At 37.6% G+C, this 18,866-nt stretch overlaps 1 protein-coding gene across 1 annotated transcript in view; it reads left to right on the forward strand.

The window, feature by feature from the left end:
- The window catches only part of LOC107571802 (fibronectin type III domain-containing protein 7-like), a 17,384-nt gene extending 3,733 nt beyond the window's left edge, over nucleotides 1-13,651 (forward strand). Inside the window, exons 5-14 of the mRNA XM_016258175.1 lie at nucleotides 994-1,251; nucleotides 1,904-2,155; nucleotides 4,222-4,476; nucleotides 5,193-5,450; nucleotides 5,544-5,807; nucleotides 6,505-6,759; nucleotides 9,077-9,337; nucleotides 9,680-9,709; nucleotides 9,853-9,907; nucleotides 13,108-13,651. Of these exons, the coding sequence (XP_016113661.1) occupies nucleotides 994-1,251; nucleotides 1,904-2,155; nucleotides 4,222-4,476; nucleotides 5,193-5,450; nucleotides 5,544-5,807; nucleotides 6,505-6,759; nucleotides 9,077-9,337; nucleotides 9,680-9,709; nucleotides 9,853-9,875 (1,856 nt within the window). The 3' untranslated portion in view covers nucleotides 9,876-9,907; nucleotides 13,108-13,651. The remainder of the gene's footprint in view (nucleotides 1-993; nucleotides 1,252-1,903; nucleotides 2,156-4,221; nucleotides 4,477-5,192; nucleotides 5,451-5,543; nucleotides 5,808-6,504; nucleotides 6,760-9,076; nucleotides 9,338-9,679; nucleotides 9,710-9,852; nucleotides 9,908-13,107) is intronic.
- The last annotated feature ends 5,215 nt before the right edge of the window (nucleotides 13,652-18,866 follow it).

Genomic DNA, 18,866 nt, shown 5'->3' on the forward strand with positions numbered 1-18,866 from the left:
GGAAAGGAAAGGAAAGGAAAGGAAAGGAAAGGAAAGGAAAGGAAAGGAAAGGAAAGGAAAGGAAAGGAAAGGAAAGGAAAGGAAAGGAAAGGAAAGGAAAGGAAAGGAAAGGAAATGATGAGACAGGACAGGAAGAGACAGGACATTCGGGAAAGGAAAGGAAAGGAAAGGAAAGGAAAGGATGAGACAGTACATTCAGGAAAGTAAAGGAAAGGATGAGACTGGACAGGAATAGACAGGACATTCGGGAAAGGAAAGGAAAGGAAAGGAAAGGAAAGGAAAGGATGAGACAGTACATTCAGGAAAGTAAAGGAAAGGATGAGACAGGACAGGAATAGACAGGACATTCGGGAAAGGAAAGGAAAGGAATGGATTATACAGGACAGGAATAGACAGGACATTTAGGAAAGGAAAGGAAAGGAAAGGGGTGGATGAGACAGGACAGGAATAGACAGGATATTTAGGAAAGGAAAGGAAAGGAATGGATGAGACAGGACAGGAATAGACAGGACATTTAGGAAAGGAAAGGAAAGGAAAGGGGTGGATGAGACAGGACATTTAGGAAAGGAAAGGGATGGATGAGACAGGACAGGAATAGACAGGACATTTAGGAAAGGAATGGGATGGATGAGACAGGACAGGAATAGACAGGACATTTAGGAAAGGAAAGGAAAGGAAAGGATGAGACAGGACAGGACAGGACAGCAATAGACAGGACATTCAGGACATGGCATGAAAAGACAGGAAAGAAAAAGACAGGACATAAAAGGACAGAATAGAACAAGGCAGGAAAGGAAAGGAATAGGTACTGCTCCTATTACATAAAGCCATCTGACACCTGTCCCTCATATCCATATCACTAAATTAATTTAGGATCAGAATTAGATCACTTAGCTTGGTAGTCAATAACTATCTTCAATACTTTTGGTTACAATGCAGATGTCTGTCTGATCTCTCACTATTATCTTTTCTCCCTCTTCTGTTGGACCCCAGTCCTTCCTGCTCCTCAGCTCAACCCCAGCTCTCCCAGCAACAGCAGCATCCTGGTGAAGTGGGAGCCAGTGAATCACGCTGTCCTCTACAGTCTCAGCATCATCAAGGACGGGTCATACAGCAAAATTAGCCTCAACATCACAGAAACTCAGGTTCACTTTCCAGACCTGGAGGCAGGAACCAAATACTGCATCAAAGGAAATGCCTGGAGTCCTGAGAACATTCCCGGAGATGACTTTACAGTTTGCCAGATCACACGTAAGACAATAGAGATGGAAAGAGAGAGTAGTTTACTTCATGCTTAAGTAGGCAGAAACTGTTACACTTGATACACACAGTTTCTGTCATACCTGTAAATACTGTAACACTTAAGAAAAAGAAAGGGGTCAGTAAAAGAGCAGCCAACAGAGCATGCACACCAAGTACAGCATGTTAGGCAGAGTTGTTCAATTCTGCTCCTTGGACTGCAAAACCTGTCACAGAGTTTAGCTTATGTTTAACACACCAGGGGCCAGTTGCATAAACTTAGCCTCTATGTTAAGACAGTGTCTTAAGAAGTAGTTTGACCAACTAGTAGTTATCCAAAAGGTAATCAGTCTTATATTTTGGATTCAGCTTAGATCTACGTTTTTATGTAACCAAATTTTAACAATTTTGACCAGTCTTAAAGAACAAAATTAGATGACTAACTTTTGAATGAATTAAAGTTTCTGATAGAGGCCCAATGCCTTGATTACCTGGTTCAGGAGTTTAATTATGCTTGAAGCTAAACTGTGCAGGACAGTGACCTTTCAGGAGCAGGAATGGACACCCCTGAGGTTAGGAAATCTTCACAGCTAAAACTCTGCGATAGCTGGCACATTAAACTTTGTGTATGTGTGTGTGTGTGTGTGTGTGTATGTCTCCACAGGTCCTCCCACTCCTCAGTCCATTGAGCTGGTGGTGACAAGCACCCCTGATGCTGGTATTGTGGTGTCGTGGGACCCAGCTAAGGGTGCAGAGCAGTATGTCGCCTTGAGCTTAACCGGACAGAACTGCTCCTCATCTACTAACTCCTGCATCCTGATTCCTCTGAGCTGTGGCGAGACAAACTCTGTCACAGTGATCACTATCAACCAGGCTGGAAACAGTGTCCCCTCATACCCAGTACAGATTATTTCATGTGAGTAAACCCATTCACACATGCAAGTTTGTCATATCATCGATAACAGGACTGTCTTCCTCAGTTTGATGTACTATGTCAAGGGTGTCCAATTCTTCTTCTGAAGGACCACTTTCTTGTAGATTTGAACTCCAACACAACTGCCTGGAAGTTTCTAATGATCCTAAAGACCTTGATTAGTTGGTTTAATCAGGGCTTGAGCCACTCTGCAGGATAGGGGGCCTTTAAGAGCAGGACTTGACGTGCATTTACTATGCATACCAAGGGTGTCCAATCCTGCTCCTGGATGGTGAACGTCCTGCAGAGTTTAGCCCGAACCAGCTCCCACACACTTGCCTGGAAGTTTCTAGTAAATTCTGAAGACCTGGAATAGCTGGTTCACGTCAGTTTAATTAGGTTCGGAGCTAACATTTGCAGGATAGCGGCCCTCCAGGAACAGGTTTGGACATCCCCATGTAGACATACTGTAATGTTAATGCACAACACAAAGCTCCCTCATCAGTCCATTTACTGAAACTAAAATCCAAAAACAGGACATTTAATGACTGTCATGTTTGTGACATGACAACCATTACCACACAACATCTGACCGATCATATTTATGGTACATACCAACAGTGCCAGTCCACCGATTGTGTTTAAGTGAAAATTTAACAGACAGATATTTTGACATATTTTTTTGTATTTGTCCATTTAAGCCCACAACCAAAGCCTAAAGTAGCCTATCGTTGTCCGTGTTTTGTTCTGTGTAAGATCGCACACACACAAGGTCGTGGGAACTTTTTCGTTGCTCAATATGCATTTAACTCTTTTTTTAGTACTGAACATGTCCAGTGTTGATGATTGACTATTACATGTAACAGAATTACGTAATGTAATTACAAAGTAAAGTTACTGAGAAAAAATGTAATTAGATTACAGTTACTTATGAAAATGTCAATGATTACAAAGGGGGGTTACATCTGAATATTTTCACACATATACACAGATTTAATGGATTTCCATCCTAAATTGCATTGACACCAATGTTTCAGGAGTTTAGGACACACAATAGGACACATGCTTACTCAATAACTGTTTAACTTCCTATTTGGGTTTTATGTACAGTAGTCAACATTTGAAGTGGATCAAAAAAGTTAATCAAAGTTGTCCTAAGACAAGAATGAATTTGGTTTTAAGTTTTAGGACAACTTTGATGAAAGGGTTTGATCCACTTCAAATGTTGACTACTGTATATTCTTTTTTTTTTTTTTTTTTAAGATTAACTGTTTTTTTCCAAGGCACTGGAAAGTATTTGCCAGCATTTCCTGACATATTTGCTATGCAAAGATTTAATTTCAAAAACAGTATCATAGCTAAACTATATCTTATGATTTTAAATCTGTATTTAACCTCGGAACGGTCTCAAAGTAAGAAGAACTGCTAAAGTCTGATTTAGTGGTGGCTGTGCTTTAAAATTAAATAATAATCTTAATTGAAGTGAAGAAGGATTTTGAAAGTCTGACCGTAATCGGTGTTGAGCACTGCTGTAAGGTTAACCCTACCTGTTTTAAATGTTTTAAAATGATTAACAGTTGAAAACATTTGTTAGAAATTTAGAAAAGTAATCAAAAAGTAATCACATGCAATCAGTTACATTAATAAAGTAATTGAAATAGATACAGTAATTATTACATTTTAAATTGGGTAACTTGTAATCTCTAACCTATTACAGTTCCAAAGTAACCTTCCCAACACTGAGAGACTGTATATTTTTTGACAGTAATGCTACATGATTTGGACGTTACGGATGTTTTGGATGTTACGTAGAAAGGGCAACAGTGCACCGTTTTTTTTTCCATTGTGTTTTTATCATTTTTTGAAGCCATAATCAAAAATGAAACAAAAATCCTATTAATTGCACAGCCCTAGTTATTACAAGATGTTAGCCATTCATAAACAATGTAATTTACATATAGATCTGTCCATAGGTCTGAAGAACTAACAACAGAATTAAATTTAAGCTATTATCACTCTGAATCTTGCCTTTTGGAGTCTCCCTCACTGCCCAATCTGTTGTGTTTCAGTCCCTTGTCCCCCGCAACCCATCTGGGTGGAGGAATTGGTGCCCGGTAACTGTTCTGTGAAGTGGAGCGCCGTCCCTCATGCAGAGTACTACACCACCTTTATTAAAAGTGACGATGGCATTGAGGGGATGTGCAACTCGACTGAGCTGTACTGTCAGTTTCACTGCCACTGCGGATACTCTTACATCATGAGTGTGTTTGCACACAACCATGCTGGACAAAGTCCCCCGGGACCTCTCCTCAACCACACCACCTGTGAGTGTTAAAGATGCTGTAAAATGGTTTGTTGTCCATGTATGTTAGCTCTGAAGTCATGTCACAAAACCAGTCAAAAGTCTCTATTTTTGAAATTGAGATACATCATCTGAAAGTATGTATAGATAAATAAGCTTTCCATTGATGTATGTTTTTTTTTATTTGGTCGAGATGCAACTATTTGAAAATCTGAGGGTGCAAAAAAATCTAAATACTGAGAAAATTGCCTTTAAAGTTGTCTAAAAGAAGTTCTTAGCAATGCATATTACGAATCAAAAATTAAGTTTTGATATATTTACTTTAGGAAATGTAAAAAATATCTTCATGGAACATGATCTTTACTTAATATCCTAATGATTTTTGGCATAAAAGAAAAATCGATAATTTGGACCCATACAATGTATTGTTGGCTATTGCTACAAATATACCTGTGCTACTTATGACTGGCTTTGTGGTCCAGGGTCACATATAGGGAATCTAAATGCCAGTGAATTACTTAAAGAAACACACATTCAAATGTACAATACTTTTCATCTAAGAAACCAGGTAAAAATATTGATGAAATCATGTTGCACTCACAGGCTTATTTTAGATCTACTATTCTAGAACGACCTTTCCCCTAGTAGCAATAGCTGCTTTTCACTGACCTTTTTTTTTTAAATAAAAAAATGCTTTTACATTAAAAAAACGTATTCTTTTCCACCTGCTATCCACAGTGCCTTGCTGTCCAGCGCTCACCACGGTTTCCGCAGCTTTTTGGGAGACTCTGATGATGGAGTGGTCTCCTGTGCGGGGTGCGGATCTGTATGAGACCCGTGCTGTGGATGCAAACAAAGTGATTCTGTGTAATGACACGGCACCCAGGTGTGCCCTCTCTGACCTCACTTGCAACAGCAAATACAGTGTAGTCATCATACCTTGCAACGACGTAAGCGGCTGCAACCTCACCTGCAGTCCACAAACACATGAAACAGGTAAATTCACGCACACAAAGTGGAACATACATCCAATCTTTCACAGATATACTTTACACACACTCTCTCTCTCTTTTTCTTTCTTCCGGAAAGCTCCATGCATGCCTGAGATCACCAGTGTGAGCCAGACTAACACGTCTAGTTCTAGTGTGCTGGTTAGCTGGACTTCTGATAACACAGTTGCCAACTACACCGTCAGTGTGATTGGCTCAGTGGGTGACACACACGTCTGTCACTCAAACGACTCTTCCTGTCTGGTGTCCAACCTGCCTTGTGGCTCCGTCTATGAAGTCAGTGCCATCGCATCAACCTCAGCTGGAGAGAGCATGCCCAGTTACACCGTTCCACTGGAAACAGGTTAGGTTTTCAAACAGTCAAGAAGCCAATTGGGTCAAAAAATAATAATAATTCCAAAACCTACAGTTACATTCAAGATGACTGAAACAAGAGAAAGAGAAACGTTACCTTCTGAACAAAAAACAACCCATCACAGAACTTGTAATAGTTTTACTGGTTATAATCACTGATCTATATAAATGAATTGTATTGGTTTTAATGGAAACTGTAATGGTCCCTGTGGGTCTCTATTGGTAATTTGTTGCCTTTTATTGGTGGCTTGTTAAAACCACTAAATCCTAATGGAATATGTCCCAAAACACACTACAAAAAACATTTTATTTAATAGTTTTAATGATTAATAGTTGATGGATTGTAATGTTTGTAAGGGTATTTGTAGAAATTCTGTAATGCCTTTTATTTGTTTTGTTTTTTTCCAGCAGGGTGTTTTTAAGAAAACGTTAAAAAAAGTATCAATATAATACTTCAATAAAATTTTAAATGGGTTATTTTAACCAATATTTGTGGAGTATGTGCTGTATGCTTAAGCTTATGATGGCATTAGTTGCTAACAGAAAACAACTGAAATCAAATGTGAGGCAAGTCTCTTGTGTACTTCCTGGTCACTTATTCTGTTCTATTAGAATGCTGTCTTGTAAGATGTGTAGGTTGTGTTTCAAAACACAAGTTTAAAAGTGTACTTTATTTGTTTTTTCAGCACCTTGCTGTCCAGACAATCTCACGGTGAGCCAGGTGACTCAGGCCATGACCAACGTGACCTGGTCACACGCTAACGGCGCCCAGACGTTCATCGCCTCTCTGTCTTCACCACGCGGCCATGCGCAGTGTCACACTATGGAAACAGAATGCGTGATGGGATGCATCACCTGTGGCACTAACTACACGGTCTCCCTGGAGGCCATCAGTCGCACCGGACACAAGGCGGAGTGCATCTACCACGGATTCTCTGCCAGTACGTCCTCAGAACTGACCGTGATGCCATTAGTGGTAGAACTAACACAAATACACAGAGTCAGTGTCCAGTGAAAAGTATGTCCAAAAAATGCATGACTCAAGAGCATGAAAACACTTTTTTTTATAAAAATAAATTGTGCAAAATGTCATCTTTAGCACCATATTGTCAACAGAATTCTGTCGTTACACATCTGTTAAAGGGTTAGTTCACCCAAAAATGAAAATTAGCCTATGAATCACCCTAAAGGCATCCTAGGTGTATATGACTTTCTTCTTTCAGATGAATCCAGTCGGAGTTATATAAAAAATTGTCTTTGATCTTTCAAGTTGTTTAATGCCACTCAGAGGGTGTTGCATTCATCAGTCCAAAAGAAGTGAAAAAAGCACATCCATCCAAAATAAAAAGTGTCTCACACGGCTCCGGGGGGTGAACAAAGACCTCCTGTAGCAAATCCATGCATTTTTGTAAGAAAAATAATCATATTTAAAACGTAATAATCACTTTAATGTAGCTTGCGCTCAGTGTTGTACACAGGAAGCAGCTCCGGGAGCATGACGTATGAATTCAGCTTTGTGCATGCGCCGCTCAGAAGTGACGCACGCGGAAGCGCAGCGGAGAGATCAAAACAAAACAATGGTCACTTATTAGAAGTACAAAATGAGGATTTGTAAAGAAGAAAGTCGGAGGATTTCGGTATAAGCCAGGAGGAGACTGGTTTTCCTTTGCTAAAGTAAGGAAACTTTGCTTCCTTTGCTCCTGTTAACAAACGTTGGTTTTCATGAGACTCACCGGCGCATGCGCAATGCTAACCTCATACGTCATCCTCCCGGATCTGCTTCCGTGTACAACTGTTGGCACAAGCTAGATTAAAGTGATTATTACGTTTTGAATAATGATATTTTTCTTACAAAAACGCATTGATTCGCTACAGGAGGCCTTTGTTCACCCCCCAGAGCCGTGTGATACACTTTTTATTATGGATGGATGCGCTTTATTTCACTTATTTTGGACTGATGCACTGCAACACCCGCTGACTGCCATTAAACAGCTTGAAAGATCAAATACAATTTTTATTGGATTCAACTGAAAGAAGGAAGTCATATACGCCTAGGAGTAAATAATGGGCTAATTTTCATTTTTGGGTGAACTAACCCTTTAAGGTGAACTCTTAAGTTTATGGTAAAAAAGTCAAAATTCTCAAAAGCGGAGATATGTCTTTTTCATTAGACAGCAATAATATAAAAATTGCACTGCTTCCATAAATTTATTATGAGTGATTTTTAAAGCTACCTTCATGTGCTATTGGTAATTTTATACTTTCCTTCTATAATTAGGAGTATTTTTGTTTTTTTTTGCATTCAAGTGCTTTGTTGTCGTACAGAACAGGTATCATGAAGGACACCAGGTTCCTTCTTGCCTATTCCTTGGTAAAATCTTATTAAACCCAGAATATATAGAAGATATTTAGCCAATATCCAACAGAATTTGAATAAAATGGAACGTTCCGATTGATGGCAACCAAACATTCATATAAACGTGCTTGATTGTCAGAATTCCAAATTGATGTCAGAATTCCGGTCAAATAAATTCTACTCTCTCTAATTCTCTCTTTAAAAACATGACTGTGATGGTAAGAGAAAGCAATGTCCATTTTGTGGAAACAACAAAGAAAACTTAACACAACAGAAATGTTTCTCTCCTCTGCCATATTTAAAGCTTAATGCCCGTCTAACTCAAAAACTTGGATATTAAAAATATCTCTGGGGTAAATATGACTTTAGTGGGCCATTCATGTCCAATTTGTGACTTTAGCCAATAGCATGTGAAGACGGCATTACTTCTGGAGTTAACATGAAATTAACCTAAAGTTTCCAGAGAATTCTTCATTCAAGTGTACACATCGTAAAGAAAAATTAATCTACAATATTTTATTAAAATGTAATAACTTGCTCTGCCTCTGAAATGACACACAGCTGGGGAAAAAGCTCCGGTTACTCACATAACCTCAGTTCCCTGAGATAAGGTGACTTATCAGTCATTGACGACTGTTAGGGGAAACTACTGTTACTACAGAGGAGTTTCCTCATAGAGTCGTCAGTGACGACACAACGGGAGTTACCTTTCGATAGGAAAATGATGTTAGCCAACAGCCAAATAGATATTTAGGCATTGTTGTACTGTAGTTAATGCAGCATTTATACAATTTTGCCAGTAATTAATGCTGGCTAACGTGTGTAAGCAATAATGTCACCTGTTCAATCTTATCACAGAATGTAAGTGTGAAGTTTCATCAAACGTTCCCATCTCTCTCAAGGTCAGTGCTGTCCCTCAGGCATCCGTCTCTATAGAGGAACCAATAACACGCTGATTGTGCGCTGGAGGTCCAGCAGTGCCCTCACCAAATACACAGCAGAAGTCACCGGAAGCGACAGGACTCACACGTGCAGCCCAGAGCCCGGCAGCTACACATGCACTGTGTCAGAGATCGTGTGCGGTCAGGTCTACTCAGTGGTCGTCGCCCCACTGAATCCAGACGGAAGCAAGGTCCAGTTCTGTAACAGCAGGCTGTATTCAGGTAATGAAGAAGCCCAGAAATGATTTGCTTTTCATTGCATTAGATAAAATATCAAACCAAATGGAAACAAATCATATGAACATGGAACCGGAAGTGTAACAATACGTTTTGTCTTCCTTTTAAACTTAACAAACTTCTGTGTGAAATGTTTGTTTATCTTTCTTTGAAACAAATGCCACTCGCTTTGCTATTTTATCATATAATGCAGTGAAATTCAGATTTTTGTAAGTAATGCACCGGTACAAATATTTTTGGGGCCACTATAGTTCAGGATATCTGTGGTGATTGAACAGTAAATAACTGAAATTACTTTAAAAATGCATGTTATGTTCTGTCTTTCAGTCACATGTGTGGGCAGCAGTGTTGGAATGGGTAAGACTGAGAACATCTACATGTCAAACTGATTTGAAAAAATAAGGCAAACATGCATATGAAGTATCATAATGCTCTGTTCCTCAAAACTGAAGACATGAAATATTTGGCACTCCTTAATTGAAGCCTCTCTTTACTCTCAGTGCTCTATCAAGGAAAAAGATAATGGGATGGGATGGATGTCCTTCAAACAGTGAGGTACGGCTAGTTCATTACACACAATAGAGAGAGTCCTCCCTCTCTGAGCCCAGGACTAATCCACAGTAAAGTCCATTATAATACACTTCTCTTGTCAGTGTCACATCACATCTGCAAACCAGGATTCTGTTATAGACTTAAAGGGATAGTTCACCCACAGGTATAAAAATCTGTCATCATTTACTGTATGAGTTTCTTTTGTTGAACACAAAAGAAGATATTTTGAAGAATGTTGTTAAGAAAACAATTTCGGTTCCAATTCCTGAAATAGGCTACATGCTTCACTTGATCACTATTTAGAAAGCAGTGGCAACAGCACTGCTGGTAATAACAGTTCAGTTTGAATCCAGCAATCAAACTATTTGACTTTGTAGTCAGAGTAACACATTTCCTCACTGGGAACTTTAGAAACAAAAGTGGCATCAATTATGTTGTTGCAGTATTGATTTGGTTAATAGTAAAATAATTGTATTGTAGTGGCACAATTATGATTTTTTTCAATGGATTGTTTTATGTGTTTCATGAAAAGGGCAAGAAAAAAGTGGCAGCATTTAAAAACTTTTAAAGGAAGAGTATAAAACAATATATTTTTTTACTTGTATTTTTATTAATTAATTTCAACCATTTTCCATTGTCACCTTTTTATTTTGTTATTAAAGATAAAAAAAATAGAATGCATATGCATATCTATAATGAGGAACGTAATCCCTTTTCTGCCATGGGAACGAACGAACGAATGAATGAATGAACAAAAAAACGAACAAACTAACTAATTATTTAAAGGGGTCATATGATGCTGCTAAAAAGAACATTATTTTGTGTATTTGGTGTAATGAAATGTGTTTATGCGATTTAAAGTTCAAAAACACATTATTTTCCACATACTGTACATTATTGTTTCTCCTCTATGCCCCGCCTTTCTGAAACGCGTCGATTTTTACAAAGCTCATCGGTCTGAAAAGCGAGGTATGCTCTGATTGGCCAGCTATCCAGTGCGTTGTGATTGGCCGAATACCTCAAGCGTGTGACGGAAATGTTACACCCCTTACCATACTGTGATGATGCCCTGTCCGGCCGGAGCGACGAGACAAAAACATTAAAACCCATTACCCCAACCCAGCACGGATCAGCTCTAGGCATGACGAAGTGGATATCGTCCTCTTTTGGAAGACCAAACGTCTCAAACGACCAAACGCTTTCACAACGAAACACACAGCTCTTCACGACATGGCGGTGGCAACAACAATACTACAGCGAGAATAAAAGTTACGCCTTCTTTCTCTGCGTGAATATTTGGGCGGCGTTATGCAAATCTTCCCACATCGTGACGTAAATATGTGGGGGCGTGTTAGAACGAGCCGTTTTAGGTAGGCGTGGCAGAGTCTTAACTTTTATAAAGAATATCTCTTTGGATTTGAGACTTTAGTCTTTGCAACTTTACAGATCTTCTTTATGCACCAAGAGCTTGTAACACTCCAAAGAGAAAGGAAAAATTTAAATCGCATCATATGACTTATCTCACTTTTCTTCCCTCAGAATTGCGGGATATAAACTTGCAATTATTGGTAAGAAATCCAAATTGTGATAAGTAAAGCTGCAACTGCGAGAAAAAAAGTCTGAATTGTGAGATAAAAGGTCACCAGTGTTGGGGAAAGTTACTTTTACAAGTAATGCATTACAATATTGCGTTACTCCCTAAAAAAGTAACTAATAACATTACTTTTTATGGAAAGATCTGTTACTTTTGTGTTAGACTTTTTTCATCTGGTCGTTTGTTTTTAATAGTGCTGTCAAACGATTAATCGCGATTAATCGCATAAAAAAAATAAAATAATAATAATAATATCTCACTTTTCTTCCCTCAGAATTGCGGGATATAAACTTGCAATTATTGGTAAGAAATCCAAATTGTGATAAGTAAAGCTGCAACTGCGAGAAAAAAAGTCTGAATTGTGAGATAAAAAGTCACCAGTGTTGGGGAACGTTACTTTTACAAGTAATGCATTACAATATTGCGTTACTCCCTAAAAAAGTAACTAATAACATTACTTTTTATGGAAAGATCTGTTACTTTTGTGTTAGACTTTTTTCATCTGGTCGTTTGTTTTTAATAGTGCTGTCAAACGATTAATCGCGATTAATCGCATAAAAAAAAATAATAATAATTCATTACATTTATATAGCGCTTTTCTAGGCACTCAAAGCGCTTTACATTGTCAGGGGGTGTCTCCTCATCCACCACCAGTGTGCAGCATCCACCTGGATGATGCGACGGCAGCCATAGTGCGCCAGAACGCCCACCACACACCAGCTTACTGGTGGAGAGGAGACAGAGTGATGAAGCCAATCAGCAGATATGGGGATTGTTAGGAGGCCATGATGATCAGAGGCCAATGGGCGAATTGGGATTTTTAATGACCACAGAGAGTCAGGACCTCGGTTTAACGTCTCATCCAATGGACGGTGCTTGTTGACAGTATAATGTCCCCGTCACTATACTGGGGCGTTAGGACCCACAGAGACCACAGAGTGAGCACCCCCTGCTGGCCTCTCTAACACCTCTTCCAGCAGCAACCTAGTTTTCCCAGGAGGTCTCCCATCCAGGTACCGACCAGGCTCAGTCCTGCTTAGCTTCAGTGGGTAACCAGTCTTTGGCCTCAGGGTGATATGGCTGCTGGCTGTATTAATAATGTAAAAGTTTTTGTTTACATAATATGTGTACTGTGTATATTTATGTATATATAAATACACACACATACAGTATATATTTTGAAAATATTTACATGTATTTACATGTTTATGTTTATATTCATAAAATGTATATTATAAATAAATATATTTAATATATAAACATAACATATTTTTCTGAAATATATACTGTACATGCATGTGTGTGTATTTATATATACATAATAAATATAAACAGCATGCATACATATATTATGTAAACAACAACTTTTATTTTGGATGCGATTAATCGAGATTAATTGTTTGACAGCACTAGTTTATATTATTACATTTATTTTTATTTTTTGCAAATTCATGTCTGTACAGTAGAGGGCGCAGCTTAAACAAACCTTTCAGCTGTGCCTCATTCTGAATTGTATGAAGAATAGGAGGCACAAAGATAACCCATGAACATACTAATGAAACAATAACAGTATTTTAATAACTTGGATTTATTGTTTTCTCTTGTACAGTTCCTGGTAATATTGGACGACTGGATCCTTCAAAAAAAGACCCCAAACCAGGAAATAAAATGAATGCTTTGCAACTAAACCATTTTACTGTGTGCACTGGCTTCTGAAATCAGGCAGTGAACTCATTTGAATATAATTACCTGAATAATGTAATTAGTCAGGATTCGACACTGTCCAATCACTCATGTTTATATTTTACTTACAATCACTTATGGTTATATTTAAATTGCTTTAAAGATGTAATGTAATTTATGTCAACCACGTAATATGGTTTAATTAGATTAACGGGAGAATTTTTCAGAGGAATTTGCAATTTTCTTACAATGTGGTAAACACAAAAAAACGCCATTCAATTCAACAATCAATGACTATATTTTATTATTTTAACTTAATTTTCTGGGATCCCTAATATTATCTCAGGGATTTTGACTAAAGGCAATTCATGATCTTGTGTGTCATATTATTTAACTCTCCACTTGAAAAACGATTGATAGTAACTTTAAAAAGTTATTTTGGTGATTGTTATGATGTTATGAAAGAACATTTTGTTAGCAACATCCGAACATCTCACATTGAAAAAAAAAAAAGAAGTAATTTGACAGTGGTTAGGTCTATGCATCAGTTTCCAGGAATAATTTAAACAAACATAAAATGAAACTAACAGTGATTTCCCAAATGTAAAAAAAAAAAGAAAAAAAGAACGATCAATCTGAGAGGTAATTGAATTTGGACTCCCCTATGCAGTGCCTCTGAGGGAAATCTACATTTAATTGTTAATTGAACTTCCCTTGGATGTTTGTCAAATGCATGATTTGTTGGGATGTGAATAAACATCTATAATTTGACAGTAAAATTCATTCCCTGCATTAATAATGTGTGTCTGTTTCCTTTGACTAAAGGCAATTCATGATCTTGTGTGTCATATTATTTAACTCTCCACTTGAAAAACGATTGATAGTAACTTTAAAAAGTTATTTTGGTGATTGTTATGATGTTATGAAAGAACATTTTGTTAGCAACATCCGAACATCTCACATTGAAAAAAAAAAAAAGAAGTAATTTGACAGTGGTTAGGTCTATGCATCAGTTTCCAGGAATAATTTAAACAAACATAAAATGAAACTAACAGTGATTTCCCAAATGTAAAAAAAAAAGAAAAAAAGAACGATCAATCTGAGAGGTAATTGAATTTGGACTCCCCTATGCAGTGCCTCTGAGGGAAATCTACATTTAATTGTTAATTGAACTTCCCTTGGATGTTTGTCAAATGCATGATTTGTTGGGATGTGAATGAACATCTATAGTTTGACAGTAAAATTCATTCCCTGCATTAATAATGTGTGTCTGTTTCTGTTTCCATATTTTGCCTGTGTGTTTGGGGTGGGGTGGATTTTCTGGAAAGGCAGTCAATATTAAAGTTATAACAGACAAACAGAAAGATTGATATTTACAGAGGTAAACAGACAGGGAAATACTAGCTAAATAAATGGCAGACAACAATGGCCACATACTTGACTGAAAAGTGGCTAAAACGCTTTGAAAACCAGCCAAGTGTTGGATGAGGAATTCATAATGCAAAAGTAATATATAACACTACTTCTTAACAAACATGAAACAATCTAGAATTATGGCCATGGACATGTTCTTAGCAGCAGCTATATTAGGCTGTTGAGAGAGATCAGTTCGGACCCCTTGAAAGGGACGGGTACCCTCTTGTGGTGACATATGGACACTGCAGAAAGTGTTGGTCAAGTGTACAGATTTATCAACTCCGTGGCCAATCAGTAGCCTATACAGATGGTTTATATTTTAAAAGACTATGTTTTCAGTAATACTGTTTTATTGCTGTTTTATACATGTAACAGTGTTATTAAAATGCATTATTATAAAATAAACACAAATAATTGCAATAATTATTCAAATAACATAAATGTAAATAAACATTATAGGCTATAGCTCGTATATATCTTTCGTATATATATGAAAAATAAAAAGGTAACCACAAATTAACCATTATTTTGCTGCACTAACCATAGTTTATTCATGGAATTTGTAGTAAAATTGTGGTTATACAAATGGTAATCAATCTGCCAAAAATATGATAAAACTTTTGCTATAATAAAGCCTTGGTTAATTTTCGTAAGGGATGGCATAAAGCTTAATTATAGGTATAGGTGTTTAAATATGGATATATCAATATTGTGTTTCTAAGTGATAATAATCTTATCTTTCAGGACTGGGATTCTGTTATTTGATCAAGGGCCATTCTCTCCCAAAACACAAAATAGAAAGCACCATCATCACAGTTTCGTTTGTACAGTAGCTGCTAGATAAGTGACATGGAGTATTTCAGGTGAAGCGCATTGCTCCGGAGGAACATAGAGAACCATACTCGAGTTTCAGCTTCCCTTCTCTCTCCCTGTACTTTTTTATCGGTTCCCCATGATCCTATATATCCAAAAGTCAGTATATAAAAGTATATAAAAAAGCCAGCCTCACAATGGTCAAATAGGCCATCATGTCACATGTGATAAATCTATTTGCTATAGACGATGTAAAAAATGGTCTGACTGCTCCAATCAATGTGAAATAACTGTACTTAGCCTAGCTCCAAGATGTGGTGGAAATCAGGTCTAGATGTGATGTTGTTTAATTACACTTTTATCTGTAAAAAAAAAAAGTAAAAGTAATAACTATTATAATAACTATTATACAAACTAATAACTATTGAGTAACAAGTGAACACAATAAAATAACTAACAAAAGTCAACTTGTTTTGATGGTTGATTTCAGTATTTACATAAAGTTGCATAAAGAGTAAGTTGTCACATTTTAAATGTTATTTTAAATCATGGTTTCCAGTTTAAACTTTTGTTCAGTTTGTCTAAAAGCAAGTAACACTCCCCATAGAGAGAGAGAGAGAGAGAGAGAGATAAAGAAAGAAAGAAAGAAAGAAAGAAAGAAAGAAAGAAAGAAAGAAAGAAAGAAAGAAAGAAAGAAAGAAAGAAAGAAAGAAAGAAAGAAAGAAAGAAAGAAAGAAAGAAAGTGCCTTCCGGGAGGGGGGTGAAATGTCACTGTCCCAGGACTGGGTGTTTTTCTCTTCATATGCTCCCTGTGACCTAGTTCCTCCCTCGTCTTGATTTGTGTTCTTTGATTTCAGGTGTTCCCCCATTAGTTTCCATGGTTGTTGATTAATTACTCCACCTGTTTCAGTTCTCCCTGATTACGTTCCCTGTGTTTATAAGCCCAGTGTTTCCTGTGTCTAGCGTCCTGTGTTAAACGTCATCTCCATGTGTGTTACCCTGTTCATTAAAATTTGTGAAGTTGAGTTACTCCTGTGTCTCCTCGCTCCTCGTTCCGACAGTAGACGTGTGAGAGAAAGAAAGAAAATAAAACATTTTGGTTGACCCCAGAGAGCTGGTTGGAAAATATGCATATTTTAGAGATATCACAATAAAGATGAAGGTCTTTTTTTGGTTTTGAGGGCCATCCGATCTGTTCTGCACTATTTGAACTCATCTGTTTTCAGTGGATTGAGTCCATTTGTCCATTGTAATTTTGTCCATTTGTAATGTCGATTTGCTTTATTTTCTACAGAACTTTCTGTAAACCAGGCTGCATTTTTGACAATCATATAATATTGGACCACCCAGTCATCAAATACAGCAACAAATATGTTCCTAATCCTCTGGGAAAGTCAATGCATGATTCTATATGAATCTCTTGTGTGGCAACGAGTATCCAATAACATCAGTAAACATGCTGACTTTTTCAAGTTTCTTTGTTGACACCACAAGCAACCAAATCATGTTTCTCAGATTCAACAGAACGTGGACAATTTGAGTAGCTAATCGACATTCAATCTCACAAAAAGAAAGCTCAATGTTGATGCTTTAGGTTGCTTGTTCATTCGAACCCTTTGACATGTTGGAGCCCTAAGGAAAAATAAGCAAGAAAGAGGCAACATACAACAGAGCGAAGGTATTCGTGATCACATCTACTGTATTCTCTCAAGATTAAACGCCTGTCATTGTCATGCAGCCTTTTGTCTGTGGTATTCATTTCCTCTTTGAAAGGAAATGGGCATTTTTTTGGGAAAAATGACAGAAGTATAAGACAACCAATCTGTTAATATCATGAAACAGATCGAGAGTTGTGTAATTCATTTACACTTTTCTCAAACTGCATTGCTTCAAGCTCTAAAAACATTTCCAAAAAATTTTTTTTTCCAAATTATTTCCTGCTATTAATATCCTTGTGGGGACATTTGGCCCCATAATAGAGGGAATACCAGTACAGCACACACAAAATACCCACATTACAAATGGTGATTTATACTGCCAAACTTCAAAACAGGCCAAAAAAAAAAAACACCAGTATAGAATCATATTTTACTGGTGTGCTTTATTGCAAGTCTTCTGAAGATGTACAATACCTTTGTGCAAAGAGCAGACTGATATTTTGTCGTTATTCAATCAACAATCGCCTGCCTTCGCCAGAGCCAGTTAAGCTTTTGCGGTGCCCTGGGCTACAGCCCATGTTGCCCATTAGGATAACTCGGCCCTGGCCAGAGCTCGCAATATTCCATTGGTTTTAGTGTGTCACATGACTAAGCGTAACTGCAAATGGGATCTGAGTACTATGGTAGAAGAGATGATTGCCAGTGATGGGAGAAACAAACCTTTTTGAAGCATTGAACCAAATGAACCAATTTGCTTTGCTTTGCAAAATCATTCACTGTTTCGAAGAGCTTTAAAGACCAAATGCTGGTGACGCCTGTTGGTCAACATTGTGTAAATGAAAACTCAGGCCTAACCAGGGCCATAACCAGGACAACCCCACCCCCCACCACCAATAATGAGAAATGGCCAAACTGTCCCCCCCCAATATTTGAACCTCTTGCACTCAACCCATTCTTACTTCCAAGGCGTCAAAAACTGCAGAACAGCGTCACTGTGAAGACGCCAAAGGTACCTCTTGGCGTCGCTATATCGATGAACTAGGACCTACATTGCTTTCAACTGGAAACTTTTAGCGTCAATACACAATACACGCGAAGGACATGAGATGTTTGTCGCTATGAAATCACGTTCAAGAAGTCTCATTCAGCACACATCGCGATATTTGCCATCAGTTTACGTGTGCCACATGTTGGGTGATTAGTCCTAAATGTTTGTTATAAAATAAAATCTATTCTGTTTTTTGATTAATCAGATTAGCTCCTTATATTTTCGCTGTATTGTATCTGTCATCCGAGGCTGACTTTGCGTTTCATTGCGTTTAACTAAATGAACACACCTGGTAACTAGGGTGATTAAACGCTATCTGTCACGTGACGTATATAGATATATATAAGGCCTTGTTTACTGAAATCTTGTGACGTTAGCAGTGCTCCGAACCACTGGTTAGTGAAAGGTTTCAAAGCTTCATGAAGCTGTGCTTCAAAAACTCCCATCACTACTGATTGCTAGTAAAGAACGACTTCAGTTTTGGCCTGTCTCTCAGACAAATTGCTTAGGTGCCATTCACACAGAGCATGTTTTTGCATTAAAAATGCAAGATAGAGGTCAAATCTAGAGACATGCGTTTTTTTTATTTTAAGTTTCCAGTTGAAAGCAATGTAGGTTAGGGATGGGCAATACCATTTATTTTGTTTTCGATATGATACCGATACTTTTGAAAGGCCAGTATCGTCGATACCGATACCGATACTGATACAATACTTCTAAACTGAACTTTTAAATTATGAAATTTATTAA

Source organism: Sinocyclocheilus grahami, unplaced genomic scaffold (genome assembly GCF_001515645.1).
Source record: "Sinocyclocheilus grahami isolate Dianchi unplaced genomic scaffold, SAMN03320097.WGS_v1.1 scaffold1653.1, whole genome shotgun sequence".
Lineage (NCBI taxonomy): Eukaryota > Metazoa > Chordata > Actinopteri > Cypriniformes > Cyprinidae > Sinocyclocheilus > Sinocyclocheilus grahami.